Raw genomic sequence first — 26,394 nt, 5'->3', positions numbered from 1 at the left:
TTGTTGAATAACCTGGTTTTGTGTCAATTAGCTGTGCTTTAACGTGATGGAGAAATATTAATATACAAGTCTTGACACCAGGCAAATAATTCCTTTTCCTCTTTTTCCAATTCGTCATCTGACATGAGCTCATTAACTTTTACAGTGTCAAAGAATGGGGTGGAGAAGACCATCGTCTCGTTTTGCTTTGTACCTGGTGTGTCCATTTTCAGTTCCTAGGTAGAATTATAAATAAAAGCGGAAAGTGTTTTATATTTGGTTTTTACTATTTTATGTTTTTTATATTTGACTGTTCACACTTAGCCTCATCTCAAAAAAATGTATAGCAGATTTTTAAAAAATTACAGAGTAAAACATGAATACATGTTCATTGTAAATATTCCTGCAATGTAGTATACTGAAGCTGACTTTCCACACTACAGGTCTTAATAAGTGTAAATAGAAATGACTTCCACTTTGAGAAAAGCACCATTAGCGATGTGCTGAATCAACAGTGCCAATATACAGAAACAATAGGGTTTTTGCCAACTCATGCTCATGTGGAGTCAAAATGGCTGGTATTTATCAGAATAGCTACTCATATTGTTTAAAAATTTTTAAAATATGCGTTACCAAGAGGAATGTAGCTTTATACTATCCAAGGTATATACCAAATGTATGTGTTTCATCCTTGAACTTGTAGATTAGGAAAATTCTACTTAAGGAAGTAGAATTACTTACAGTTTGAATATTGTCCAAAACAATGAATTCAGTACAAGTTAAACTTACAGTTCCCGCAGAAGCAATTTTTTCTTTAGCCATCTTATAAGCTTTTTTCATTTTTTCAACTTTCATTTGAGCTTGCTCGGATCGACGTCCCAGGTGTTTAATTTGACTTTGCTGTTGGTAGGGCCGATATAAAGGTTGAAGACTTGATAAGGATGAAGGGCACCTAGAAAATATTTGTAGTATAGACAGAAAAATTGTACAAAATAAAATTTTAAATTTAAGCAAGTTCCAAATTTTATTAAAGCATCCTCTGGTAAATATATCCTAGACCTCAGTGCTTGGAGCAATACTGCACGTAAGTTTTTAGGCCAAAGTTATCGTTTCTGCTTGAGTTACATAGCATAGTTCTTTGCCACTTATGAAGGTGTATAGATGATGTTTACAACAATGATAGTGAAAATTATAAAATGTTAAATCAATTTAAAATCAGTCTTCCGGGAAAATACCGTGCAGTAGCCATTTGAATCTTTTTAAAAGATATACTATATACTAACACCAAAAAGTATTAAATTTCATAATGGCTGAAACAAGTTGTTTTTATCAGTGTTGGGACCAGACACAGTTGGTGCCATGCTCATAGTCCCCTTGGGCCATAGCGCACACTGGCCTCACTTAGCCTGAGAGCTTTCTTATGAAAACAAGAGCCCTTGTGCAGGGAAAGGGCCCCAGAATTAATACCTCCCCTCCTAAGCTACCCTTAACCAGTGACTGATGGGTGTTGGTGTATAAATATCCCAACTCCCTTCCCCTCTGTGGGATAACTTGAGTTGTGTGTTCTACACTGGCCAGGACATTCCCAGGAGAGATTAAGCTCCAGTTACCCACAGTGACAACCTGCTTGCTAACGTACACTGTTCTGGCTGCCTTCTCTTCCCTGTTTCACTTCTCTACCCCTCTCATCAGTGGTTCCTGGGATCACCTCCCAAATAAACTACTCATACTCAAATACTTTCCTCAGGGTTTGCTTCTGGGAGATCCCAAACTTTGAACTGCCTTCAAAGGAGCCGTTAAGAAAGTACTTTTCCCTCTTCAGTTGATTTAGAATTTGGCTACTTATTTGGTTCTTTAAGTGACTCATTCTAGGATAATCAGTAGCATGAGTCTAAATAGCAGTTATATATGGTGGCAGAGAAAATTACATCATTTATTTGACCTTGGTGGTAACAGAGTTAAGTTCCATATTCAGTGCTTAGACGGATGAGTTAGAGAAAATCTATTTCATGATGACAGACTGCGCCCTACACTAGGCCATCTGTCTGGCAAATGTATAGCCTTGATCATAAAATAAATGGGCTAAATTATGTTATTGGGTCAGCACCCACTCATCTCTACTCCTGAAAAAAAAACAACCAGTGTGTTTGCCTGACAGTGGGTCACCAGTGTCTTTTCATGTACTAAAGGAGTATTTTTCATTTCAAATATGACTGTGTGAAAATAGACTACCAACAGGTCCTCTTCAGTCCTATTATCTCTTTCTTTTTCTTAAGAAAAAAAGCTTAATTTGTAAATAAGATGGGCTAGGTGAGACTTGGTAATGGAAAGAAAAAAGGAAGATAACTGGTGCAGTCATAGTCTGTCCATGTTGTTTCAAATCATAATACAGTCTATTTTGCTACAACATGTTCTTTTATAATGTGAAATGGCACACATGTTATTGGTAAAGAAGGGAATAATGTCACTGTAATTTATATGCAATTTATCCTCTGCAAAGGGAGCTAGAATATCAAGACTAGAATTATAACCTTCAGCAGAAAAGGAAAAAGTTCTCCTCTGTGCAGCATGGGCAAAGGGAGCCCTTTTGGCTGCATTCATGAAAACAAGAATGAGCACCGGCACCTAGGGCTCTCTCCCAAGAGAGGCACTCCCCCGCACACACACACGATCCACCCTTACTGCCCTCTTCCCTACTCCCTGCCTTGAGCGGTTCATGGTTCCTGGCAGGTCACACTGCCTCTCATGCCCACTTAAAAGGCCACCACATTGGCCCAGGGCTCCACTTCCATCTGCACTGTCTTGGTGCCCACTACCTGCTCTAATGAAAGAGCCGCCAGCATTTTCACTCTATTGTACATTTTTTATATTTGCTGTGGTGGCCTGTCTGGTGGTACAAGGTATCTTCCCAGGTACCAATTGTCCTTTTTGTTAGTGCTCTGTTTGCAAAGTTGCATAAGTCTTCAGCAATCTGCCCCAACCCCTTTTTCCCCATATGCTCTGTTATTATTTTTCATGAGCTATTTGGCAGAATGTGAACATTTCCAGAAATGCCCCCAGTATTGTAACCCCAGTGAAGGATCACTTTTTACCTAACTTGAGAAACAATCTGTAGCTGGTGCTGACGCATCTCTTCTGTTTTTGGTCTTTGTAATAGATACTTCATTTCTTTTTTTAGACGGTTTGAGATTATTCCAGACTCCGCATAATCAACTATGTCATACATTATCATTGTCCTAGGAATGTTTTCGAGATTTAATCTTCGCCAGTAGTTATTTCTGCCACCAGAAGATGCAGGGATCTTATCCAGAAGACTGGAATACTATATGGAAAAAATAACTAAGCATGATTGGCTGTGGTGTTCTCGAATGTTTTTAGACACATTTCCCAAGGATCCACTCAAACATTACTTCATGCAAAAGCATTCCTTGATCCCGTCTCTGAACTGTATTGGTATCTCACTTCTATGACTCTTATTACTGACTACTTGATGTTCTAGCTATCTGTGTATGTTTTAGCTCCCCTACTGTGACAAGGCAGGATCCTTGTCACACAGTATCATGCACATAGTACCACGCTCATTAAATATTTATTTAATGCATAAACACTAAATCTTTAAGGCAAATATAACTCAGATAAATTAAACTCAGGATGGGCCTGAAAACTGAAAATAGCTATGTGATCTACATACCTGGCAATACTTGTTCATGACATGCTTGCATTGAAAGGACATTTGCACAAACCCTTTTAGAAATAATTAGTTCACCTCTGGTGCTAAGTGGCAAATTTCACTATTTTCATTTGGAGTATTTGTAGAAATCCCACTTTTTTTTTTTTTTGCAATACGCAGGCCTCTCATTGCTGTGGCCTCTCCTGCTGCGGAGCACAGGCTCCGGATGCACAGGCTCAACGGCCATGGCTCACGGCCCCAGCCGCTCCGTGGCATGCGGGATCCTCCCGGACCAGGGCACAAGCCCATGTCCCCTGCGTCGGCAGGCGGACTCTCCACCACTGCGCCACCAGAGAAGCCCTCTTTTTGTTTTTAATTTAAAATATCAAATTAGGAATTTAAAAATATAAATATATATAATCAATTCAACCTTATAAATGTTCATTTAAGAGATAGGAATAGGGCAGGAGGAGCTACAATCCTGGCATTTAGGGTATAACACACGTACACTCTCTCTCTCTCCCTCTTGTGCTCTCGCACTCACACACATACAGGCAGTGCTCCCTTAGTATCATTTAGGCATGCACGAATTTCAATCAATCACCACCATTTAGCAAATAAGCTCAGTCCTTCAATAACACAGTTCAAATTTCAGTTACCACAGTAAAACTGAGTTAAATGCATAAAGTACAAACTCTGCTGCTAGCTCTTCAGTCCATAGATTACTACATAAATAACAGATGTGCATGGTGATAAATGACAAATCACGTCAGTTCTTTCGAAGTGTGTCAGTGATTGGTCACTGTAGATCTGCTTTTTAGTTCACTCACAGACAGCAAAGTGTGTAATTGTGTTACCTCTTTGTCTCCCAGTGATAAACCCATATGACATTTTACAAATAAAGATAATCAAAAGAGGGAAAGGTCAGGGCTTCCCTGGTGGCGCAGTGGTTGAGAGTCCGCCTGCCCCGGTCCAGGAAGATCCCACATGCCGTGGAGTGGCTGGGCCTGTGAGCCATGGCCGCTGGGCCTGCGTGTCCAGAGCCTATGTTCCGCAACGGGAGAGGCCACAGCAGTGAGAGACCCGTGTACGGCAAAAAAAAAAAAAAAAAAAAAAAAAAAAAAAGAGGGAAAGGTCAAACAAAGAAAGAAAAAGTGGTAAAGCTGGAAGTGAAATTCAAATCAAATGTAAATAGAGTTCTAGAAGAAATAGGTGACCATGGGGATGCTGACACTGCCATCATTCAAGACACTGGAGCGAGGCTGCTAGACAAATTTGGTGAAGGTGAACTTATCAACATAAATGGGGAAAATGGCACTGCTGAAAAGGGGAAAGTTTTCTCAGAGGAAGTAATGTTGGCAAAAAAGAAGCTTCATATTAAAGGAGCTCTGAAACATTTCATAACATTTAAAGTACAAAGGATAGGGAATTCCTTGGCGGTCCGATGGTTATGACTCGGTGCCCTTACTCCCAGGGCCCTGGGTTTGATTCCTGGTGAGGGAACTAAGATCCTGCAAGCTGCGTGGTGCGGCCAATAAAAGTACAGAGGATAAAATGTTGGCGGGTGATCCAAACTTAGAAAGGAGTATGACAATTTGCCAGGGCATAGAGAAGATGCTCACTCCTTATTGTAAATTATATGAGAACAAGAAGGTAAGCACTGTTTAAACTACTCTTGATAAAACGATTTTTTTTACAGATTTATTGAGATTCATGTCTCATATAATTCACCTATTTAAAGTATATAATTCAATAGTGTCTAGTATATTCACAGTTGATAAGCTTTTTCCAAAGAAATAAAACATTTTAAATTCTGAATGTTTCTAATGTTTTAAATTATAGTGTACTAAATAAATGTTTTGCTTTTTTCCATTTTCCTATATATTTATAACAGAGAGTAAGAGAGTTTTTAATGTTTTGATAAGATTTTTTTAAAGGCACGGAACAATCACGATTTTTCCCATTGATGATTAAGTTTGCTCTGCATGGTTTCAGCTTGCATGGTTTCAGCTTTTATGGCCCTGCACTACCATGCAAAGCGAGGACTGCCTGTATATTTTATTTCCCGATAGTGGAATGGTAAAATGGGTAAACATCTCAGAACTGTCTATGATCTGCTCTGCACCTATTAGCTAGCTATACGACCTTGAGTAAGTTTTTAAAAATCTCATTAAGCTCCATTTTCCTCATCTCTTAAAGGGTCACATAATTTACAAACTTGAAGATTAAAGGAGATAATATGCATTTAAAGAGCTAAAAACAATGCTGTGTCCATAAAGGGCTCAATAAATGTCAGCGATCACCAGATCTCTCTCTTCCAATATGTCTATCTGGGAACTTCTTTCTATGACACCAATCCTTGGCATAGGGACAACCTGGAAGTATGCCACCCATGTCCTTAGCAAAGATAGCTGACATCCCCAAGCTCTACTTATTTCCTGGTTCAGTCCCCAAATCTTCTAGGTTAAGGCTCTAAAAGAAAGATAACACAATTGGGAGTCTCTAAAGCACCGCATTAATTTCATGTTTCACATGCAAGCAACTGGGTGAACAGTTAAGGCCATATATTATTATTATTATTATGAGCTAGAATTTTGGGATCCCTTGTTTCTTTAGAACTTATAAAACAGGGGTAATAATAGTACCTGCTTCTTAGGGTTGTTATGAGAATAAAAGGAGTTATTACACCAGCATTTGCTATTATTACTATTCAGGTATCTAGTTTAAGTTCCCTGATTCAGCACTGCTGTCCGACCAGTTATACAAACCAGAAACCTAGAAGCCACGTTGGACACTTTCTTTTAGCTTACCTCTCTGTCCCCAAGGCCCACTGCTTTTATTCTCTAGTTATCTCTTGCATCTCCAGCCTCACAGCCCTAAACCAAGATATCACCATCTCTCCTAAAATATTGCGGGAACCTCCAAACTAGAAGGAGGCTCTTGCTGTCTTCTAATCCTTTATCTATAATACACTGCAGCCAGATGGGTCTCTTCACATATTAGATTAGGTCACCGCATTTCCCGAAACACTGCACCAGCTTCTCATTGCACACACAATCAAGGAAAAAAATAAACACCTTACTATGGTCAAAAGCCCTGCATCATGATCTCTTACCAGCCCTCTAGCCTGACTGCATACCACACCTTCCGTGCTCTCCCTTCTCCAGGTCCACAAACCTGCTTTCATGCCCTGCAGTTTGTCCTGCCACAGAGCCTTTGCCTGGGGTGCACCACCCGTTCAGCCGCAGACCGAGGCTGTGACACATTGTTGATTGCCTGCCTATCACCCATTTCCCTCTTCTCCCTTACTTATGGAGCCCTGATTTTTTTTTTCACATATGGAACAGACATATGCTCTGGGAAGGAAAGCCCCAGCACATGAACCATGATTGTTCTAAGTCAATTATGGGAAACGATCCCATTTCCCTTTACAGTGATTGGTTTAGGGGGAGCATGTGATCCAGTTCTGACCAATGGGACCTGAGAGGAAGTCTGTTGGGGGCTTCTGGGAAAGATTTTTCTTCTTGAGATTTAGAGAAAAAGATGCTGAGTCCTCTTCTTCCTGCCTTTGAATGTAGTTGAGAATGTGATAGTCATCTTGTTACTATGTGAAGGAAGCTGAGAGGACTGTAGTGAAGCTGACCAACAACCCTGATGTCCTTGAGCTGCGACACTAGCTATCCCAGGACGCACCTGTCCAGGGACTCCCTAACACGGGACAATGTCCTTTATTGTTTAAGCCTCTTGTGCTTGGGGATATTCTGTTCCTTGTAGCAGAAAGCATCGAAACAATAATAGACCCTTTCCTTACTAGGTCAAATCCCTGTCATGTACTCTTTTTAGCACCATGTATTTATTTTTGATTTTTTTATTGAGATAAAATTCACATAATATAAATTTTACCATTTTAAAGTATAAAATTCAGTGTTTTGGTTTTTTTTTTAGTAAATTCACAATATCTATCACTACTAATTCCAAAACGTTTCCATCACCCCTGGAAAAAACCCTACATTCCTTACCTATCACTCCCCAGACACAAAAGGCCACATATATGGTTCCATTAATAGGAAACGTCCAGAACAGGCAAATTCAGAGAGACAGAAAGCAGATTAGTGGCTGATAGGGGCTGGAGTGACAGAGGAATGGGGAGTGACTGCTTAATGGATGTGAGGTTTCCTTCGGGGTGACAAAAAGGTTCTTAAACTAGACCGTAGTGATGTTTGCACAACACTGTGAAGGTACTTAATGCCACTGAAATGTACACTTTAAAATGATACATTTTATATTGTGTGTATTTCACCACAGTAAACTGATACATGATTCTTCCTGGAGGATAGGGTCACGAGGTTTATTTTGTTGTTTTCAATATCTAAATTGCAATATCTAAATCCAAATCTAAATTCCTTACTTGCATGTAATCTTTCAGGGTGACAATATCTATTTCATCAGTTATTTTGAACTTCTGGAAAAGACGTTCATCTTCCATAATTTGATGATAAAATTTCTTTTTCCCCATTATTTTGCAAGCATCAACCACAGCCTATAAAGAGGAAAAAAATACTTTTAAAATAGTAGTATAATAGCAATGACTATCAGCACACACTTTACATATTTTTTGAGACAAATGCATCAAATATTGTTCCTTTCTTCTAGTAGCTTGCTATTCAATAAAAAGACTGTATTTACAAAGAAAAGATTATATAGATTTTTAAACCACTTAAAATTTGTTTCCATAACCATATCTAAATAGTTTTAAAATGTAGCTAGAGGAGTAGCGGAGTCCACAATCCACAGAGGACATTATTTTCCTTTAAAAAACAAAACAAACCGCTAACGTATTCATGCTGTCAATGCAGGGAAAGCTTATCTGGTTATTAAACAGGTTGCCCTAGGAACCGCAATGAAAGGTACTGGGGCCAGCTCTCTTTTATGTGGCTGTTAATATCTCGCCCTCAAATGGAAACATGTACGTTTCAGAGGGCTGAGACCTCCCTCTCCTTTAGGCTTTTCTCAGTAGCAAAAGAGTAGCAAACAAAGGATTTTTTTTCTCTCACAAATGTCAACATTTTCTACTCAAGGAAAGCACCTGAGAGGGCAGAGACACAAGAATCACAGAAAACATGGAGGCTCGAATCCAGTCTGGCTGTATTTGCACCATACCCCTCCACGTATACCTATCCTTGTGCTAAGAGCTATATACATAGACTGTGAATAGAGAATTAAGTGCTTCCCCACCCTCCTTCCCACCCCCTGTAAGTATGTGCTGACTATTCTAATACATATTTATATTACATATCTGTGCTTCTGGCCACAAAGGTTATGCTTATGTGAAGGGAGACTGGCGTAGATGAAAATTCAAGCATCATTTGATTCCAGGTCAGTTTCTTTTTTCCTTTGTATCTCAGAATGTGATACTGTGAAAGTATGGGAACTCTGTGTTTTAATGCTGATATAAGACTATAGAATAGTGGTTGAGACAGGCCTAAAACTCGGAATCTGTTTTTACTTAACACGCAAAATAATAGCAAGCCTTAATGTACTTCTTATTCCAATTCTCACTTTTCTTATCCAGAATATTTCCTATTTATTTCTTTATTTAAATTCCAAAGCTTAGAACACAGACACATAGGGAAAGTGAAAGAAAATATTCAAATGGTTGTAGTTTGATTCCTAATGCACTAAATCGAAGGGACAGAAACAGTTTACTAAAAATGTGATGGAACCTTCCTTTAGGCAGATCATTTTGGCTTTCCGTTTCATTAGTTTCTTTAAACACTATGCATCTAAAGAAAAGGCAGTATTGGCACATATCTCCATTATGCTTTCTTGCAATTTATTTCCTGTGGGTTCTAATTAACCATCCCCACAGTGACACTAAAGGTAAAAGCAAATAGTTGTACGCAGAACAGGTCTGAAAACCCTATAATTTCTGCCTTGTGAATTTCTTTAGATATAACTATATTTTACTAGCTCAAGTTACTTAGAAAAGGTATTTCTTGTCAGTTCCTACTCTACTCCACTCAGCCACCACCACCAATCTCTCCAAGCCCCAGTTTCCTTATTCATACAGTGCCTCAGCTGTGTGGCTCAGATTTGTCAAGCCCATCTCAGTCTCTCAGCCAAAATAACCCCATGCCTGGCAGCACAGGGCAGGCTTGCTGCCCACTTGTGACAGGGGTTTGAAAAAAGTTTGCCCTCCAGTGGTCAAGGTGTTCTTTCTCAGACATTGGCCGTGTATGGCCAGATTCAGGAAAGTCCTTCTGGATAGGAAGGGATGGGAATAAAGAGCCCAGCCCCAGGAGAAAGGGAAGGGTGAAAACTAGGCAACGATTCCAGGTGAGCAGCCAATCAGACTAGGATTCAAGAGGAAGGTTCCATTCTTGGTGGGCGACTCAAAGGGTCAGAGGCGGGCATCTCTAAATCTGACTCCTCCTCTGAGAGCCATCATCACTCCCCCACAGCTCTGCGGCTACCTGCTGGGCAACATCTACAGTTAGGCTTGTCAAGCGGATATATGTAGAAGTGAAGTCTCAGTTCTGGCCCGGACGAGCCTCTCCAAGTTCCAGCTTCCACACAGGCAAAATGGGAATGACATGTACCTCATCAGAGTTATCAGGGGGCCATATAAGAGAATGTATTTACCAGGGTTCCTGACACAGAAGTAGTTAAGAGCATGGGCTCTGGAGTCAGGCTCACTGGGTCTTCATGTCAGTTCCTTCACTTTGTAGGTTTGAGACCTTAGGCAAGTTACTTAGTCTTTTTAAAATGAAGACAATAACAGAATCTACATTCTAGAGTTTATGAGAATTAAATGATAATGCACATTAAATGTTTAACATCATACTTGACAGTGCTCAATAAGGGCCGCTATTATTAATAACGTTTTTCCTTTTTACATAAATACCCAATCCTCAAAAAGAACAGGGATCTTCAATTTAAAATAACAATTACTGGATGTTCATGTTTAAGAATTGTCAATTACCCAGAGGTGTCCAGGTCATGGGGGAGGGCACCTTTAGGACAGTGCTTGTCAGACTATATTGTGCCTAGGATCATCTGGGGGTCTGGTTAAAATGCATAGGCTAATTTAGTGGGTGTGAGGTGGGGCCTGACAGCCTGCATTTCTAATAAGCTCTAGGGGATGCCATTGCTGCAGGTCTGCAGACCACACTTTGTTTATTTTATTTTTTATTTATTAAAAAAAAATTTTTGTTTTAAATTTTTTTTTATTTTTATCTTTGCAGACCACACTTTGAGTAGCAAGGCTTTAGGATATTCTAAATATAGTTGGTGGACTACGATAGTGACAACCCTCTTTAAATAAGCATAGCTCTGAAAATAGATCATCAAAGTAGGTGACTGAATTGAGATCTCTTTTTTATACACATGGCTATCCAATTGTTCTAGCACCATTTAAACTGCCTTCACACCTTTATGAAAAGCAACTGATCATATATATGTGGGTCTATTTCTGAACTGTTCTATTTCATGGATCTACATGTTTGCCTTTTTGCCATCACTACACCGCTGGGATTACTATAGCGTTTTTTTTTCTTTATATTTCCATTCAACTTTTATGTATTTTTTTCTTATTAGTCATCAATTTTATACACATTAGTGTATCCATGTCAATCCCAATCTCCCAATTCATCCCACCACCTCCACTCCCAGCCGCTTTGCCCCCTTGGCGTCCATACGTTTTTCTCTACTTCTGTGTCTCAATTTCTGCTCTGCAAACCGGTTCATCTGTACCATTTTCTAGGTTCCACATATATGCATTAATATACAATATTTGTTTTTCTCTTTCTGACTTATCTCACTCTGTATGACAGTCTCTAGATACATCCACGTCTCTACAAATGACCCAATTTCGTTCCTTTTTATGACTGAGTAATTTTCCATTGTATATATGTACCACATCTTTATCCATTTGTCTGTCAATGGGCACTTAGGTTGCTTCCATGACCTGACTATTGTAAATAGTGCTGCAATGAACACTGGGGTGCATGTGTCTTTTTGAATTATGGTATTCTATGGGTATATGCCCAGTAGTGGGATTGTTGGGTCATATGGTAATTCTGTTGTTAGTTTTTTAAGGAACCTCCATACTGTTCTCCATAGCGGCTGTATCAATGTACATTCCCACCAACAGGGCAAGAGGGTTCCCTTTTCTCCACACCCTCTCCAGCATTTATTGTTTGTAGATTTTCTGATGATGCCCATTCTAACTGGGGTGAGGTGATACTTCATTGTAGTTTTGATTTGCACTTCTCTAATAATTAGTGATGTTGAGCAGCTTTTCATGTGCTTCTTGACCATCTGTATGTCTTCTTTGGAGAAATGTCTGTTTAGATCTTCTGCCCATTTTTGGATTGGGTTGTTTATTTTTATAAGACTGAGCTGCATGAGCTGTTTATATATTTTGGAGATTAATCCTTTGTCGGTTGATTCGTTTGCAAATATTTTCTCCCATTCTGAGGGTTGTCTTTTCGTCTTGTTTATGGTTTCCTTTGCTGTGCAAAAGCTTTTAAGTTGCATTAGGTCCCATTTGTTTATTTTTGGTTTTATTTCCATTACTGTAGGAGGTGGATCAAAAAATATCTTGCTGTGATTTATGTCAAAGAGTGTTCTTCCTGTGTTTTCCTCTAAGAGTTTTATAGTGCCCGGTCTTACATTTAGGTCTCTAATCCATTTTGACTTTAGTGTATGGTGTTAGGGAGTGTTCTAATTTCATTCTTTTACATGTAGCTGTCCAGTTTTCCCAGCACCACTTATTGAAGAGGCTACCTTTTCTGCATTGTATATTCTTGCCTCCTTTATCAAAGATAACGTGACCATCTGTGCGTGGGTTTATCTCTGGGCTTTCTATCCTGTTCCATTGATCTATATTTCTGTTTCTGTGCCAGTACAATATTATCTTGATTACTGTAGCTTTGTAGTATACTCTGAAGTCAGGGAGTCTGATTTGCCCAGCTCCATTTTTTTCCCGCAAGACTGCTTTGGCTATTCGGGGTCTTTTGTGTCTCCATACAAATTTTAAGATTCTTTGATCTAGTTCTGCAAAAAATGCCATTGGTAATTTGATAGGGATTGCATTGAATCTGTAGATTGCTTTGGTTAGTATAGCCATTTTCACAATATTGATTCTTCCAATCCAAGAACGTGGTATATATCTCTCCATCTGTTGGTATCATCTTTAATTTCTTTCATCAGTGTCATAGTTTTCGGCATACAGGTCTTTTGTCTCTCTAGGTAGGTTTATTCCTAGGTATTTTATTCTTTTTGTTGCAATGGTAAATGGGAGTGTTTTCTTAGTTTCACTTTCAGATTTTTCATCATTAGTGTATAGGAATGCAAGGGATTTCTGTGCATTAATTTTGTATCCTGCAACTTTACCAAATTCATTGATTAGCTCTAGTAGTTTTCTGGTGGCATCTTTAGGATTCTCTATGTACAGTATCATGTCATCTGCAAACAGTGACAGTTTTACTTCTTCTTTTCCAATTTGAATTCCGTTTATTTCTTTTCTTCTCTGATTGCCGTGGCCAGGACTTCCAAAACTATGTCGAATAATAGTGGTGAGAGTGGACATTCTTGTCTTGTTCCTCATCTTAGAGGAAATGCCTTCAGTTTTTCACCTTTGAGAATGATGTTTGCTGTGGGTTTGTCGTATATGGCCTTTATTATGTTGAGGTAGGTTCCCTCTATGTCAACTTTCTGGAGACTTTTTGCCATAAATGGGTGTTGAATTTTGTCAAAAGCTTTCTCTGCATCTATTGAGATGATCATATGGTTTTTCTCCTTCAATTTGTTAATATGGTGTATCACATTGATTGATTCGCGTATATTGAAGAATCCTTGCATCCCTGGGATAAATCCCACTTGATCATGGTGTATGATCCTTTTAATGTGTTGTTGGATTCTGTTTGCTAGTATTTTGTTGAGGATATTTGCATCTATATTCATGGGTGATATTGGCCTGTAATTTTCCTTTTTGTAGTATCTTTGTCTGGTTTTGGTATCAGGGTGATGGTGGCCTCATAGAACGAGTTTGGGAGTGTTCCTTCCTCTGCAATTTTTTAGAAGAGTTTGAGAAGGATGGGTGTTACCTCTTCTCTAAATGTTTGATAGAATTCACCTGTGAAGCCAACTGGTCCTGGACTTTTGTTTGTTGGAAGATTTTTAATCACAGTTTCAATTTCATTACTTGTGATTGGTCTGTTCATAGTTTCTATTTCTTCCTGGTTCAGTCTTGGAAGGCTATACCTGTGTAAGAATTTGTCCATTTCTCCCAGGTTGTCCATTTTATTGGCATAGAGTTGCTTGTAGTAGTCTCTTAGGATGCTTTGTATCTCTGCGGTGTCTGTTGTAACTTCTCCTTTTTCATTTCTAATTTTATTGATTTGAGTCCTCTCCCTCTTTTTCTTGATGAGTCTGGCTAAAGGTTTATCAATTTTGTTTATCTTCCCAAAGAACCAGCTTTTAGTTTTATTGATCTTTGCTATTGTTTTCTTTGTTTCTATTTCATTGATTTCTGCTCTGATCGTTATGATTTCTTTCCTTCTGCTGACTTTGGGTTTTGTTTGTTGTTCTTTCTCTAGTTCCTTTAGGTGCAAGGTTAGATTGTTTATTTGAGATTTTTCTTGTTTCTTGAGGTAGGCTTGTATAGCTATAAAATTCCTTCTTAGAACTGCATTTGCTGCATCCCATAGGTTTTGGATCGTTGTGTTTTCATTGTCGTTTGTCTCTAGGTACTTTTTTTTTTTTTTTTTTGCGTTACGCGGGCCTCTCACTGTTGTGGCCTCTCCCGTTGCGGAGCACAGGCTCCGGACGCGCAGGCTCAGCGGCCATGGTTCATGGGCCCAGCCGCTCCGCGGCATGTGGGATCTGCCCAGACCGGGGCACGAACCCGTTTCCCCTGCATCGGCAGGCGGACTCTCAACCACTGCGCCACCAGGGAAGCCCTCTAGGTACTTTTTGATTTCCTCTTTGATTTCTTCAGTGATCTCTTGGTTATTTAGTAACATATTATTTAGCCTCCATGTGTTTGTGTGTTCTACGTTTTTTTCCCCTGTAATTGACTTCTAATCTCATAGCGTTTTGGTCAGAAAAGATGCTTGATATGATTTCAATTTTCTTAAATTTACTGAGGCTTGATTTGTGACCCAAGATGTGATGTATCCTGGGAAATGTTCCATGCACACTTGAGAAGAAAGTGTAATCTGCTGTTTTTGGATGGAATGTCCTATAAATATCAATTAAATCTATCTGGTCTATCGTGTCATTTAAAGCTGTGTTTCCTTATTAATTTTCATTTTGGATGATCTGTCCATTGGTGTGAGGTGTTAAAGCCCCCTACTGTTATTGTGTTACTGTTGATTTCCTGTTTTATAGCTGTTAGCAGTTGCCTTATGTATTGAGGTGTTCCTATGTTGGGTGCATATGTATTTATAATTTTTATATCTTCTTCTTGGATTGATCCTTTGATCATTATGTAGTGTCCCTCCTTATCTCTTGTAGCAGTCTTTATTTTAAAGTCTATTTTACCTGATAGGAGTATTGCTACCCCAGCTTTCTTTTGATTTCCATTTGCATGGAATATCTTTTTCCAACCCCTCACTTTCAGTCTGTATGTGTCCCTAGGTCTGAAGTGGGTCTCTTGTAGACAGCATATATATGGGTCTTGTTTTTGTATCCATTCAGCAAGCCTGTGTCTTTTGGTTGGAGTATTTAATCCATTCACCTTTAAGGTAATTATTTATATGTATGTTCCTATGACCATTTTCTTAATTGTTATGGGTTTGTTTTTGTAGGTCCTTTTCTTCTCTTGTGTTTCCCACTTAGAGAAGTTCCTTTAGCATTTGTTGTAGAGCTGGTTTGGTGGTGCTGAATTCTCTTAGCTTCTGCTTGTCTGTAAAGCTTTTGATTTCTCCATCGAATCTGAATGAGATCCTTGCCGGGTAGAGTAATCTTGGTTGTAGGTTCTTCCCTTTCATCACTTTAAGTATATCATGCCACTCCCTTCTGGCTTGTAGCGTTTCTGCTGAGAAATCAGCTGTTAACCTTATGGGAGTTCCCTTGTATGTTATTTGTCGTTTTTCCCTTGCTGCTTTCAATAATTTTTCTTTGTCTTTAATTTTTGCCAATTTGATTACTATGTGTCTCGGCGTGTTTCTCCTTGGGTTTATCCTGTATGGGACTCTCTGCACTTCCTGGACTTGGGTGGCTATTTCTTTTCCCATGTTAGGGAAGTTTTCAACTATAATCTCTTCAAATATTTTCTCGGGTCCTTTCTCTCTGTCTTCTCCTTCTGGGACCCCTATAATGCAAATGTTGTTGTGTTTAATGTTGTCCCAGAGGTCTCTTAGACTGTTTTCATTTCTTTTCATTCTTTTTTCTTTATTCTGTTCTGCAGCAGTGAATTCCACCATTCTGTCTTCCAGGTCACTTATCTGTTCTTCTGCCTCAGTTATTCTGCTATTGATTCCTTCTAGTGTAGTTTTCATTTCATTTATTGTATTGTTCATCTCTGGTTGTTTGTTCTTTAATTCTTCAAGATCTTTGTTAAACGTTTCTTGCATCTTCTCTATCTTTGCCTCCATTCTTTTTCGTAGGTCCTGGATCATCTTCACTATCATTATTCTAAATTCTTTTTCTGGAAGATTTCCTATCTCCATTTCATTTAGTTGTTTTTCTGAGGTTTTATCTTGTTCCTTCCTCTGATGCATAGCCCTCTGCCTTTTCATCTTGTCTATCTTTCTGTGAATGTGGTTTTTGTTCCACAGGCTGCAGGATTGTAGTTCTTCTTGCTTCTGCTCTCTGCCCTCTACTATAGCATTTTAAGTCTTGGAATCAGGTAGTGTAAATAGTCTAATTTCGTTCTTCTTCTCCAAAGTTATTCAGGCTATTCTACATCCTTTCACTTGTTTTTGCTTTTGTGTGTGTGTGTGTGTGTGTGTGTGTGTGTGTGTGTGTTTGTAAATACATGAGAAATGCTGTTGGAAAATGAGAAGGAAATGAAACTAGAATTGGATATAAGAACGAGGGAAAAGATGGAACCAAAAAGAATTGGTGAAACTCCCCTCCTTCATAAATAAACTTAGATTAAACATCTGAATGGACTACAACTGACTTATTTCTTTCACATGGAGAAATAAATAAACTTAGTAAAGTTGTATCAGTTTGCTAAAGACACAGTGTGTACATTCAAAGAGCAAAAAAGTTGAGTGAACTTAAAGTGAGAAAATTTCCATTTCTACAGGCTTTCTATTAACTATGAATCCAAGAATTGCCAGAATTTGTTTTCAACCTGAACTAAAGGAAAAAGGAATCCTAACCTGTTCTCTCCAAGTTGGGTATGCTCTGATCATTTGTAACCCCTTATAATGTTTAGTGAAAAACTCAAACTGAATAGTATAATCACATTTTAAAAATAAGAATGAAAAAATTTTAAATATATTTAAATAAAAATATTTTTTTATGGAAAAATATGTGCAATAATATGTGTATTTTTATGGAAAAATATGAAGCATACACAATAAACTATTAACAGTGATCACCCAAGGTGAATGAAAGTTGCAGCACAAAGAAGAAAGGCATAAAGGCATATTTTCCTTTTAAAAAAAAATCTCTGTGCTATTTCTTTTAACAGTTACTTTGTAATTAAAATAAAATTTAAGTTATTATACAGCATTTTAATGAATTATGATATATACACAGTGCTTTCCAGTCATGGCCTCTAAGGTTCTCATTTGCTCCAGCCTGGGCATAGCAGGGTCTGCCAGGAGCTGCCTTGGGAAAATTTCAGTTCCTAAAAAAGCCACATTATATAACCTCAGAAAAGCAACAGTTGATGAAATTTTATAGGGACAACTATAAGCTTATTCTGTAGATAAATGTGGCATGAATTTATCTCTGGAATGGAGAATAAACATCTACTTTCCCATTTGAAGTCATTCTATATAAATGAACAAATATTAATGTTTCTGAAATACCATATTCCACATGAAACCACGAGTCCTTTTGATACATTTCTGAAACCAAACTAAATTTTCTCTGATATTGCCTGAGAAGACATAGAAAAGCAGTCTCTTTTCCTTTTCTAATATTCTTCAAAGAACATATGCTGCACATGCTGGATCTGGTCAGAAACTGCCAGGCTGTGTGGTCTTCTATCCTGAATACATGCCATTACTGATGATTTCAGGTGGGTCATACTTTTCATGTAAGATATTTCCAGAAGGCTACAAGAAAACAACCTTTGATATGTGGTTTATAAAAGGCTAAATATGAGAATGTACACATTTTTCTCGACTATAGTCATATATAAGAGTCAAAGGAATAAAACCTATGCTGTAGATCCTCACTATTAAAAATGTGGTACATGGATCAGCAGCAGTGGCAGCTGCTGGGAGCTGGGTAGAAATGCAGAATCTCAGGACCCGTCCCAGATTTACTGAATCAAAAACTGCATTTTAATAAGATCCTCACGTGAGTCCTACGCTGTAGACACAATTATGATGAATATTCACGGAAGTTAAAAGTATGAGAACTCATGTAAAAAAGGATAAATGTTTTAAAAGTTCCTTTTCAATACTCTAGCACACTTTTTCTAAACATGCTACCAGAATCAAAGAAACAATGATAAAATACCATTAAAACAAAATTGCATAAATGTTCTGCATAATTAAAAAGCCCTGACCAACAGGCCACTGTAATTCATTATTAGCAAACCAAAATTTTCATACAAAGAAAACTGATGGGTATATTTTAGGGCCTTATATAAGAAATTCATTCCAAATATTTTTTTAGCTAATAAACAGAGTCACTCTGAAACATGATGCTTAAAAAAATACTACCTGCTTGCTGGGCTGTTTAATGGTGAAATAACATAGTCTGTATACTTTGAATGCAATTCAGATACCGCATAGATGTTAAAAAGCTAAATTAACACAAACTCTACATCATGAAACATCACCTCACTTGACGGCTTTAATAAATTTTTTCCACTGAAATACTTGTAACCAAGGCCTTCAGTATGAAGAAAAATTTTAAATACGATGAAAGGTGGAAATGTTTCGCCACTAAATCTGAAATAAAGACCAAAATTAGTCATTTCGCATCAGGTTTGGAGCTGTCACTTCTCCTCCTTGTACTTAAGATCATTCACATATTTTTTTGCATGCAGGGTAAAAGCTATACCAGAGCATAAAAAGAACTGGTAATGAAACGGATCACAGAGTATGAAAGAGCCACACTTTGGCATGTGTGCTCACAGTTATTCTCATATGTGTGTCAGACTGAACACATCATGAGAGATGAGAGCTACTTTTAAGGCAACATTTGGCCCAAGAGTCATGCCTCAGTTTCTTCACATAATAAATGTAAATAAGAACAACACATTTACTTTGTAATTACATATGAAGACTTAAGAAAATAAATTTCTAAGATTCTTTCACATTAACGAAGCACTGCTTGAAGTAAATGATCATAAAAACATTACCTGAATCTAACTTTACACTTCAAGCAAGGATCTTTAACAAGCTCAGCCTCTAAAGGGTTCACTTTCTTCAAAATTTCATGTGTCACATGATGTTCCTGAAAGAGATGATGGTGTTATAAATGGAATGCAGTACCCTGCCCAGGCACAATCTATTGAAAATAACAGAGGGGGCATGGCAAAGTGACAGTACACCAGAAAAATGGAGCTGGAGGAATCAGGCTCCCTGACTTCAGGCTATATTACAAAGCTACAGTAAGCAAGACAGTATGGTACTGGCACAGAAACAGAAATATAGATCAATGGAACAGGATAGAAAGCCCAGAGATAAACCCACGCACATATGGTCACCTTATCTCTGATAAAGGAGGCAAGAATATACAGTGGAGAAAAGACAGCCTCTTCAATAAGTGGTGCTGGGAAAACTGGACAGCTACATGTAAAAGAATGAAATTAGAACACTCCCTAACACCATACACAGAAATAAACTCAAAATGGATTAAAGACCTAAATGTAAGGCCAGACACCATCAAACTCTTAGAGGAAAACATAGGCAGAACACTCTATTGACATAAATCACAGCAAGATCCTTTTTGACCCACCTCCTAGAGAGATGGAAATAAAACCAAAAATAAACAAATGGGACCTAATGAAACTTCAAAGCTTTTGCACAGCAAAGGAAACCATAAACAAGACGAAAAGACAACCCTCAAAATGGGAGAAAGTATTTGCAAATGAAGCAACTGACAAAGGATTAATCTCCAAAATTTACAAGCAGCTCAATATCAGAAAAACAAACAACCCAATCCAAAAATGGGCAGAAGACCTAAATAGACAATTCTCCAAAGAAGATATACAGATTGCCAACAAACACATGAAACAATACTCAACATCATTAATTATTAGAGAAATGAAAATCAAAACTACAATGAGGTATCATCTCACACCGGGCAGAATGGCCATCATCAAAAAATCTACAAACAATACATGCTGGAGAGGGTGTGGAGAAAAGGGAACCCTCTTGCACTGTTGGTGGGGTAAATTGATACAGCCACTATGGAGAACACTATGGAGGTTCCTTAAAAAACTAAAAATAGAACTACCATACGACCCAGCAATCCCACTACTGGGCATATACCCTGAGAAAACCATAATTCAAAAAGAGTCATGTACCAAAATGTTCATTGCAGCTCTATTTACAATAGCCAGGACATGGAAGCAACCTAAATGTCCATCGACAGATGAATGGATAAAGAAGATGTGGCACATATATACAATGGAATATTACTCAGCCATAAAAAGGAACAAAATTGAGTTATTTGTAGTGAGGTGGATGGACCTAGAATCTGTCATACAGAGTGAAGTAAGTCAGAAAGAGAAAAACAAATACCATATGCTTACACATATATATGGAATCTAAGAAAGAAAAAAGAAAATGGTCATGAAGAACCTAGGGGCAAGATGGGAATAAAGACGCAGACCTACTAGAGAATGGACTTGAGGACACAGGGAGAGGGAAGGGTAAGCTGGGACAAAGTGAGAGTGGTAGTGTATATATGGACATATATACACTACCAAATGTAAAATAGCTAGCTAGTGGGAAGCAGTCGTATAGCACAGGGAGATCAGCTCGGTGCTTTGTGACCACCTAGAGGGGTGGGATAGGGAGGGTGGGAGGGAGGGAGATGCAAGAGGGAAAACAAATTTTTTTAAATAAATAAATTTTAAAAATAAATAAAGCAGTGGGTCTGTGGGTCAGATGGTAAAAAAGTGTACACATTTCTCAGAGTTTATCATTTTTTTCAGAGCTGCTAAAATTCCCTTAATGTGACTATTACTAATTATAGATTACTGTAATCACAGGTGATTTTATTAGGAGAATATTTACTACTATATGAAAGAAGACTTAATACTCTGCCAGCGTTGCCAGAGTTGTTTGGGGAGTGGGGGGATGTGCACCTTTTTGTTCGTTTCTTTGTTTTTATTCAAATAGGATTATATTATTCATAATGTTCTGCACTTGCCATTTCACTAATGAGATATTTTAGCTATTTTTCTATTGCAGATTCATATGCAAGGCTGCAAGCCTTAACAGTAGGAAAGCACCGACATTTATTTAACCAGTATCCTATCGATGGACATTATAAGGTTTACTTTCTTTGCTGTTACAAACAGTACTGCAATGAAACTGTACATAGATTGTAGAATGGATTCCTACAAGTGAAATTGCTGGGTGGAAGGCAAAGGCACTTTTAATACAGAGATTTTTAGTGCTAGAAGATCACTGTCTCACATCTTCAAATAAGAAATAGATTAAAAAAATCATATTGGTTTCAGAAAAAGACACAGTAGTTACCCATGTTAAAAGTAAATCCAGGGCTTCCCTGGTGGCACAGTGGTTGAGAGTCTGCCTGCCAATGCAGGGGACACGGGTTCGTGCCCCGGTCCGGGAAGATCCCACATGCCGCAGAGCAGCTGGGCCCGTGAGCCATGGCCGCGGAGCCTGCGCGTCCGGAGCCTGTGCTCCGCAACGGGAGAGGCCACAACAGTGAGAGGCCCATGTACCGCAAAAAAAAAAAAAAGTAAATACAGAAATATTCATTTAGAGTTAACCAAAGAAGAAATCCCATAACCCCATGCAATATTATTAGATTCAAATAGACGGGATTTTAAAAGGTTATATATTCTTTCTTTATTTAACACACCTTTTACCTTGATAAGTAATTATATCTGTCAGAGCAAACAAAAAGCAAAATACATACCGCTGCACAAATTGTACACTTAAGGAGTTGAAACATTGATTTGTCAAGATGAGATAACCACACTCTCTGTATCGTGTGAGCTGAAATATCTTTATTATTTCTGAAAGGAAAAAAAAGAGCTTAAGATTTGTGAAGTAGTTTTCATTTTCCTAAAATCTTGGGGAACTCTGGATTTATGCTTCCTCCTCTTGCATCTCCCCATCCTCCACCCTAAGACTGACCTAATGAGGAACATTTGGATGTGGTAATTAGAACTGGTCATCTGCCGAATCTAGTCAGAATGAGGATAAGAAATGCTTGAGAATATTTCCCTTGAGATTAAAAAAAATCCTGGCTAAAACTTTATCATCAAAAAAATGTGCTTTCTAAAAACATCCATGACCTAAAATGATTCCATTATAGTTCTTAAAAACACTGTCCAACTAGTTCAAGTGCTAAGAAAATAGAATGTAGAATAGTTGAAGTTACAGTAGGCCCAAATTTTCTTCTGGGACCGGATGACCATGCCCTAGAAAAAGAAACTCCCTTCTCTGATCTTTGTTTGAACCAGGCTCATCCCAGTCAGGTCAGAGCATTATTCTACTTTTGATCATGTCCCAGCCCTGGCAGATAATAGGGATCTCACTCTCCAAGAACTGCCCCCCCACCCCATCATTACCCCTCACAGAGCTACAAAGAGAGGTAGGTACTCCTCTATAATGCCACCGTTGACTGGCAAAGTGCAGACTACAAGATGTAGAGTAGAAAAGGCCTGAAGTATGGAAACAGACCCTTGAATACTAGCTGATGCCATTTATTAGCTGTTTAGCCTTCTGCAAATCAGTTACCTTGTTCCAGTTGCTACTTCCTCACTTATAAGATGTAATAACAAGACTGCATCACAGGGTCGTGTCAGGATCAAAAAGATGTGTGTTAACATGCTTTGTCAATTATGAAATACTATAATTATAATAATTATTATTCAATTCACAAGTATTTTTAAAACACACAAAAAACCTCTAATTTACAAAACAAGAAGTGTTTGATGTTAGCTGGGTAAATACCATACGGAAACTGTCCAGTTGTGGAAGATGATACCAGGCGAAAAATGGCTACTTACTGTTGTTTTCCCTTTGTCTTTATAGCATTTGACAAATGTACTTTGTGACCTTTTCCCAAGCGTGGACTATCTGATTTGGGGACACCAGTAACTGATGTCTTTGGGGAATGACTCATTTTCCTCACAATGAAGTACTCTGAAATACATAAATTAAACATTTGAGGTCAAAATCTATGTTATTACACTGCTTGGATGAGACTCAAGTGCCATTATGATTGTTGTGCTAATTCCAGAACCCCTGAAAAAGGAAGGTTTCATAGATCTCTCTTTTTTTTTTTGAGTCACGAGTAACACTATTTTTTCTTTTTTTTTTTTTAACATCTTTATTGGAGTATAATTGCTTTACAATGGTGTGTTAGTTTCTGCTTTATAACAAAGTGAATCCGTTATACATATACATATGTCCCCATATCTCTTCCCTCTTGCGTCTCCCTCCCTCCCACCCTCCCTATCCCACCCCTCTAGGTAGTCACAAAGCACTGAGCTGATCTCCCTGTGCTATGTGGCTGCTTCCCACTAGCTATCTGTTTTACATTTGGTAGTGTATATATGTCCATACCACTCTCTCACTTCCTCCCAGCTTACCCTTCCCCGTCCCCGTGTCCTCAAGTCCATTCTCTGTGTCCGCGTCTTTATTCCTAGATCTCTTAATGTTGCTTACATTCTTTGTGTACTACAAATATTATGTATATGGGAAAGACAAGTGGATCTATCCATAGCCTTCTAACTTGCCTCCCTGCCTGCAGTCTCTTCCATCCTCCACACTGCAGCTGGAGTTAACTTTTCAGAGCAATAATCCAACCTTATCACTCTTCAACTTAAAATCTTTCAGGGACACCTCATTTCCTCCAAGCTAAAGTCCAGACTCCTTAGAATTGCGTTCAACTCTTTTCACAATCCAGTTCCATTCTTTCTCAAATCTCAAAATATCAACTTTCCACTAGCATTCCTCTCTATACTCTGAGAACAAGAACTTCTGCCAAAATCAATGTTTTACGACTCTGTGCTGCTGATCATGCCATTTCCTCTACCTGGAATGACTTCCCTACCACCAGCAAACATCAGTTCATCCTTCAAGACCCCAGCTAATTGATGCCTCTTCCCTGAAGTTTTCCACTATCTTTTTTCCAGAACTACTGACTACTGTCTCCAAGGTCCCATAATACTGTATATGTTTTTCTTTTACAGTACTTCTTGTATTGCATCATAATTTGGTTTCTTGGCTGTCACCCCACAAGCTTGTTGAAGGCAGGAGGCATTTTGCTAACTATGGAATCCCCAGTGCCTATCAGAGTGGAGGGTTTTTACATGCTTTCCAAAAACTTTTCATCCTGGTTTTACCATGGAATAGCTGTGAGACTTTGGGCAAGTCCCTTAACCTTTCAGGAGCTCAGTTCCCTCCCTGGTAAAGTGAGAGGACGTGTAGTAAGTGATCTGATTTCATTTCTGATTTTCTATCCTTTGACACATTACTCCAATTTGGAAGCAGCTGCCAAATTCTTAGTCACTGCTTAGTATCTTGTACTAAACCAGGTCCTCTTTATCTTTTCTTTTGGTGCCATGGACCCCTATGGACAAACTCCTTCTACGAACTATGTTTTTTAAGACACATAACATAAACTATATGGGATTACAAAAGACTCCAATTATATTGAAATCATTGTCAAAACATTTTCAAAAACAAAATTATAGAAATGTGTCTTCTTTATGCATTAAATAATACAAGAGTGCTAATAATCACTGTACTTGTGAAGTGGTAATGAGCAGAAATGATATTTCAAGAAATCTGCCGTGACTGTAACATGATATGAAAATACTGTGCTTTCTGTGGATGACAAAGTCACGGGTGCTGCTGATACTACTGTGGTTTGTTACCTACACTATAATTGAAAGAAATGCTAAAGTTCAGTTAGACGTTAGTGAAAATAAAGTTGCAATTTTTCCCCAAGTTCATGTACCCCCTAAATTAAGAATTCCTGCCTTAATTTATCACTTATAAGTCACACTTTTATATACATATGACATTTCATTACTGATGCAGAGCCTTCAGAGTCTCCTTAATATTTCTCCTTAGGGATGGGGATGTGGATGGCTTGGAATACACTATTCTCTCAAGAAAGAGAAAAGCATTCCTTAATATCCAGGAGCTGGGGCTTCCCTGGTGGCGCAGTGGTTAAGAATCCACCTGCCAGTGCAGGGGACACGGGTTCAAGCCCTGGTCCAGGAAGATCCCACATGGCACAGAGCAACTAAGCCCATGCACCACAACTACTGAGCCTACGCTCTAGAGCCCGCAAGCCACAACTACTGAAGCTCGTGTGCCTAGAGCCCGTGGTCCGCAAAAAGAGAAGCCACCACAATGAGAAGCCTGCACACCGCAATGAAAAGTAGCCCCTGCTCACCACAACTAGAGAAAAGCCCACGTGCAGCAATGAAGACCCAATGCAGCCATAAATAAATAAATAAATCTATATTAAAAAAAAAATATCCAGGACCTGGCCTGGCACTCACAGCTGGGCTTTAGTGTTAACCCTGGCTTCCTAACACCACCGAACCCAGAGCAAAGCCTTGCTTCCTTGAACCCGCCCCCAAATCACCCAACCAAAGCCCAAATCCTAGAATAAATCTTTCTAACACCCTCTTACTGAGATTCCCCACTGTTTCCCAAGGTGTGCGTTTTCCTAGCAGCAACAAGAAAACTACAGATGTGTTACTAGTGGTCTTTGGCTGGAGGGCAGTGACACAGCACCACAAAAATCCCCCAAATCTTCTGGATGCCTGCCTGGATGGGCTTACACTTGCTATAGGGTTAGAATATAAAATACAGAATGAAATATAAAACAGTACCCTATTATGAGCCACTGTAACAATTGTTTAGGTGAGATCACAGGCTTTAAAGGCCGAAAACTTAGATTTGGATCCAGACTTCCCACTTTCCTTCTGTGTGGCCTTGCACATATTACTTGTCTGTGCCTCAGTTTCTTTATCTATTAGATGGGAAGTAATAATCGTGCCCACCTACTTGGGTTGTTGGAAAGAGAAGACGACTGTGGACAAGGAGTTTAGGTCAGAGCCTGGCGTATAGTAAACGCTATTGGTGGCTGCTACTCTTGTTAATAAGATAATTATTGTCATTACTACTTATTTCTACTAGTATTAAGGGACAAACATTTGATTCCCAGCGAGGGACAGAAGCTTAAGCATTTTCAAGAGGAAAAAAAAATGTCAGGTCTTTCGAGATTAAAGGACGTGGCAAATTAGTTAAAATTTAAAATCTTAGAAATGTCCAGCCCAGAGTAAAACAACAACAACAACAACAACAAAATCCCCACAAAACTAAAAACCTTTTGTGAGGTAAATCCAGGCCCCAGAGGTCGGCGGCTGC

General features: G+C 38.6%; 1 protein-coding gene across 1 annotated transcript; it reads right to left on the bottom strand.

The window, feature by feature from the left end:
- On the bottom strand, window positions 1–26,394 carry CXHXorf58 (chromosome X CXorf58 homolog). Its single transcript, XM_065901199.1, has 7 exons — window positions 26,354–26,394; window positions 23,010–23,145; window positions 21,911–22,010; window positions 19,152–19,246; window positions 18,627–18,738; window positions 8,058–8,189; window positions 1–215 (listed from the first exon to the last, which is right to left on the bottom strand). Exons 2-7 carry the CDS (start codon window positions 23,123–23,125, stop codon window positions 39–41), a joined length of 732 nt encoding a protein of 243 aa, XP_065757271.1. The 5' UTR covers window positions 23,126–23,145; window positions 26,354–26,394; the 3' UTR covers window positions 1–38.

The sequence above is a fragment of the Phocoena phocoena genome, chromosome X (assembly GCF_963924675.1).
Source record: "Phocoena phocoena chromosome X, mPhoPho1.1, whole genome shotgun sequence".
Classification (NCBI taxonomy): Eukaryota; Metazoa; Chordata; class Mammalia; order Artiodactyla; family Phocoenidae; genus Phocoena; species Phocoena phocoena.
Note: the sequence above shows the minus strand (reverse complement) of the source record. Positions and strands in the feature narration are given on the sequence as shown.

Excerpts from the sequence above, each read along its gene's own strand:
- CXHXorf58 (XM_065901199.1), bottom strand. The coding sequence starts at position 23,125 with ATGAGTCATTCCCCAAAGACATCAGTTACTGGTGTCCCCAAATCAGAT. Across the intron at positions 22,011-23,009 it reads AAGACAAAGGGAAAACAACA|AAATAATAAAGATATTTCAG; the intron begins GTAAGTAGCCAT and ends TTTTCCTTTCAG. Across the intron at positions 19,247-21,910 it reads AGTGTACAATTTGTGCAGCG|GAACATCATGTGACACATGA; the intron begins GTATGTATTTTG and ends CATCTCTTTCAG.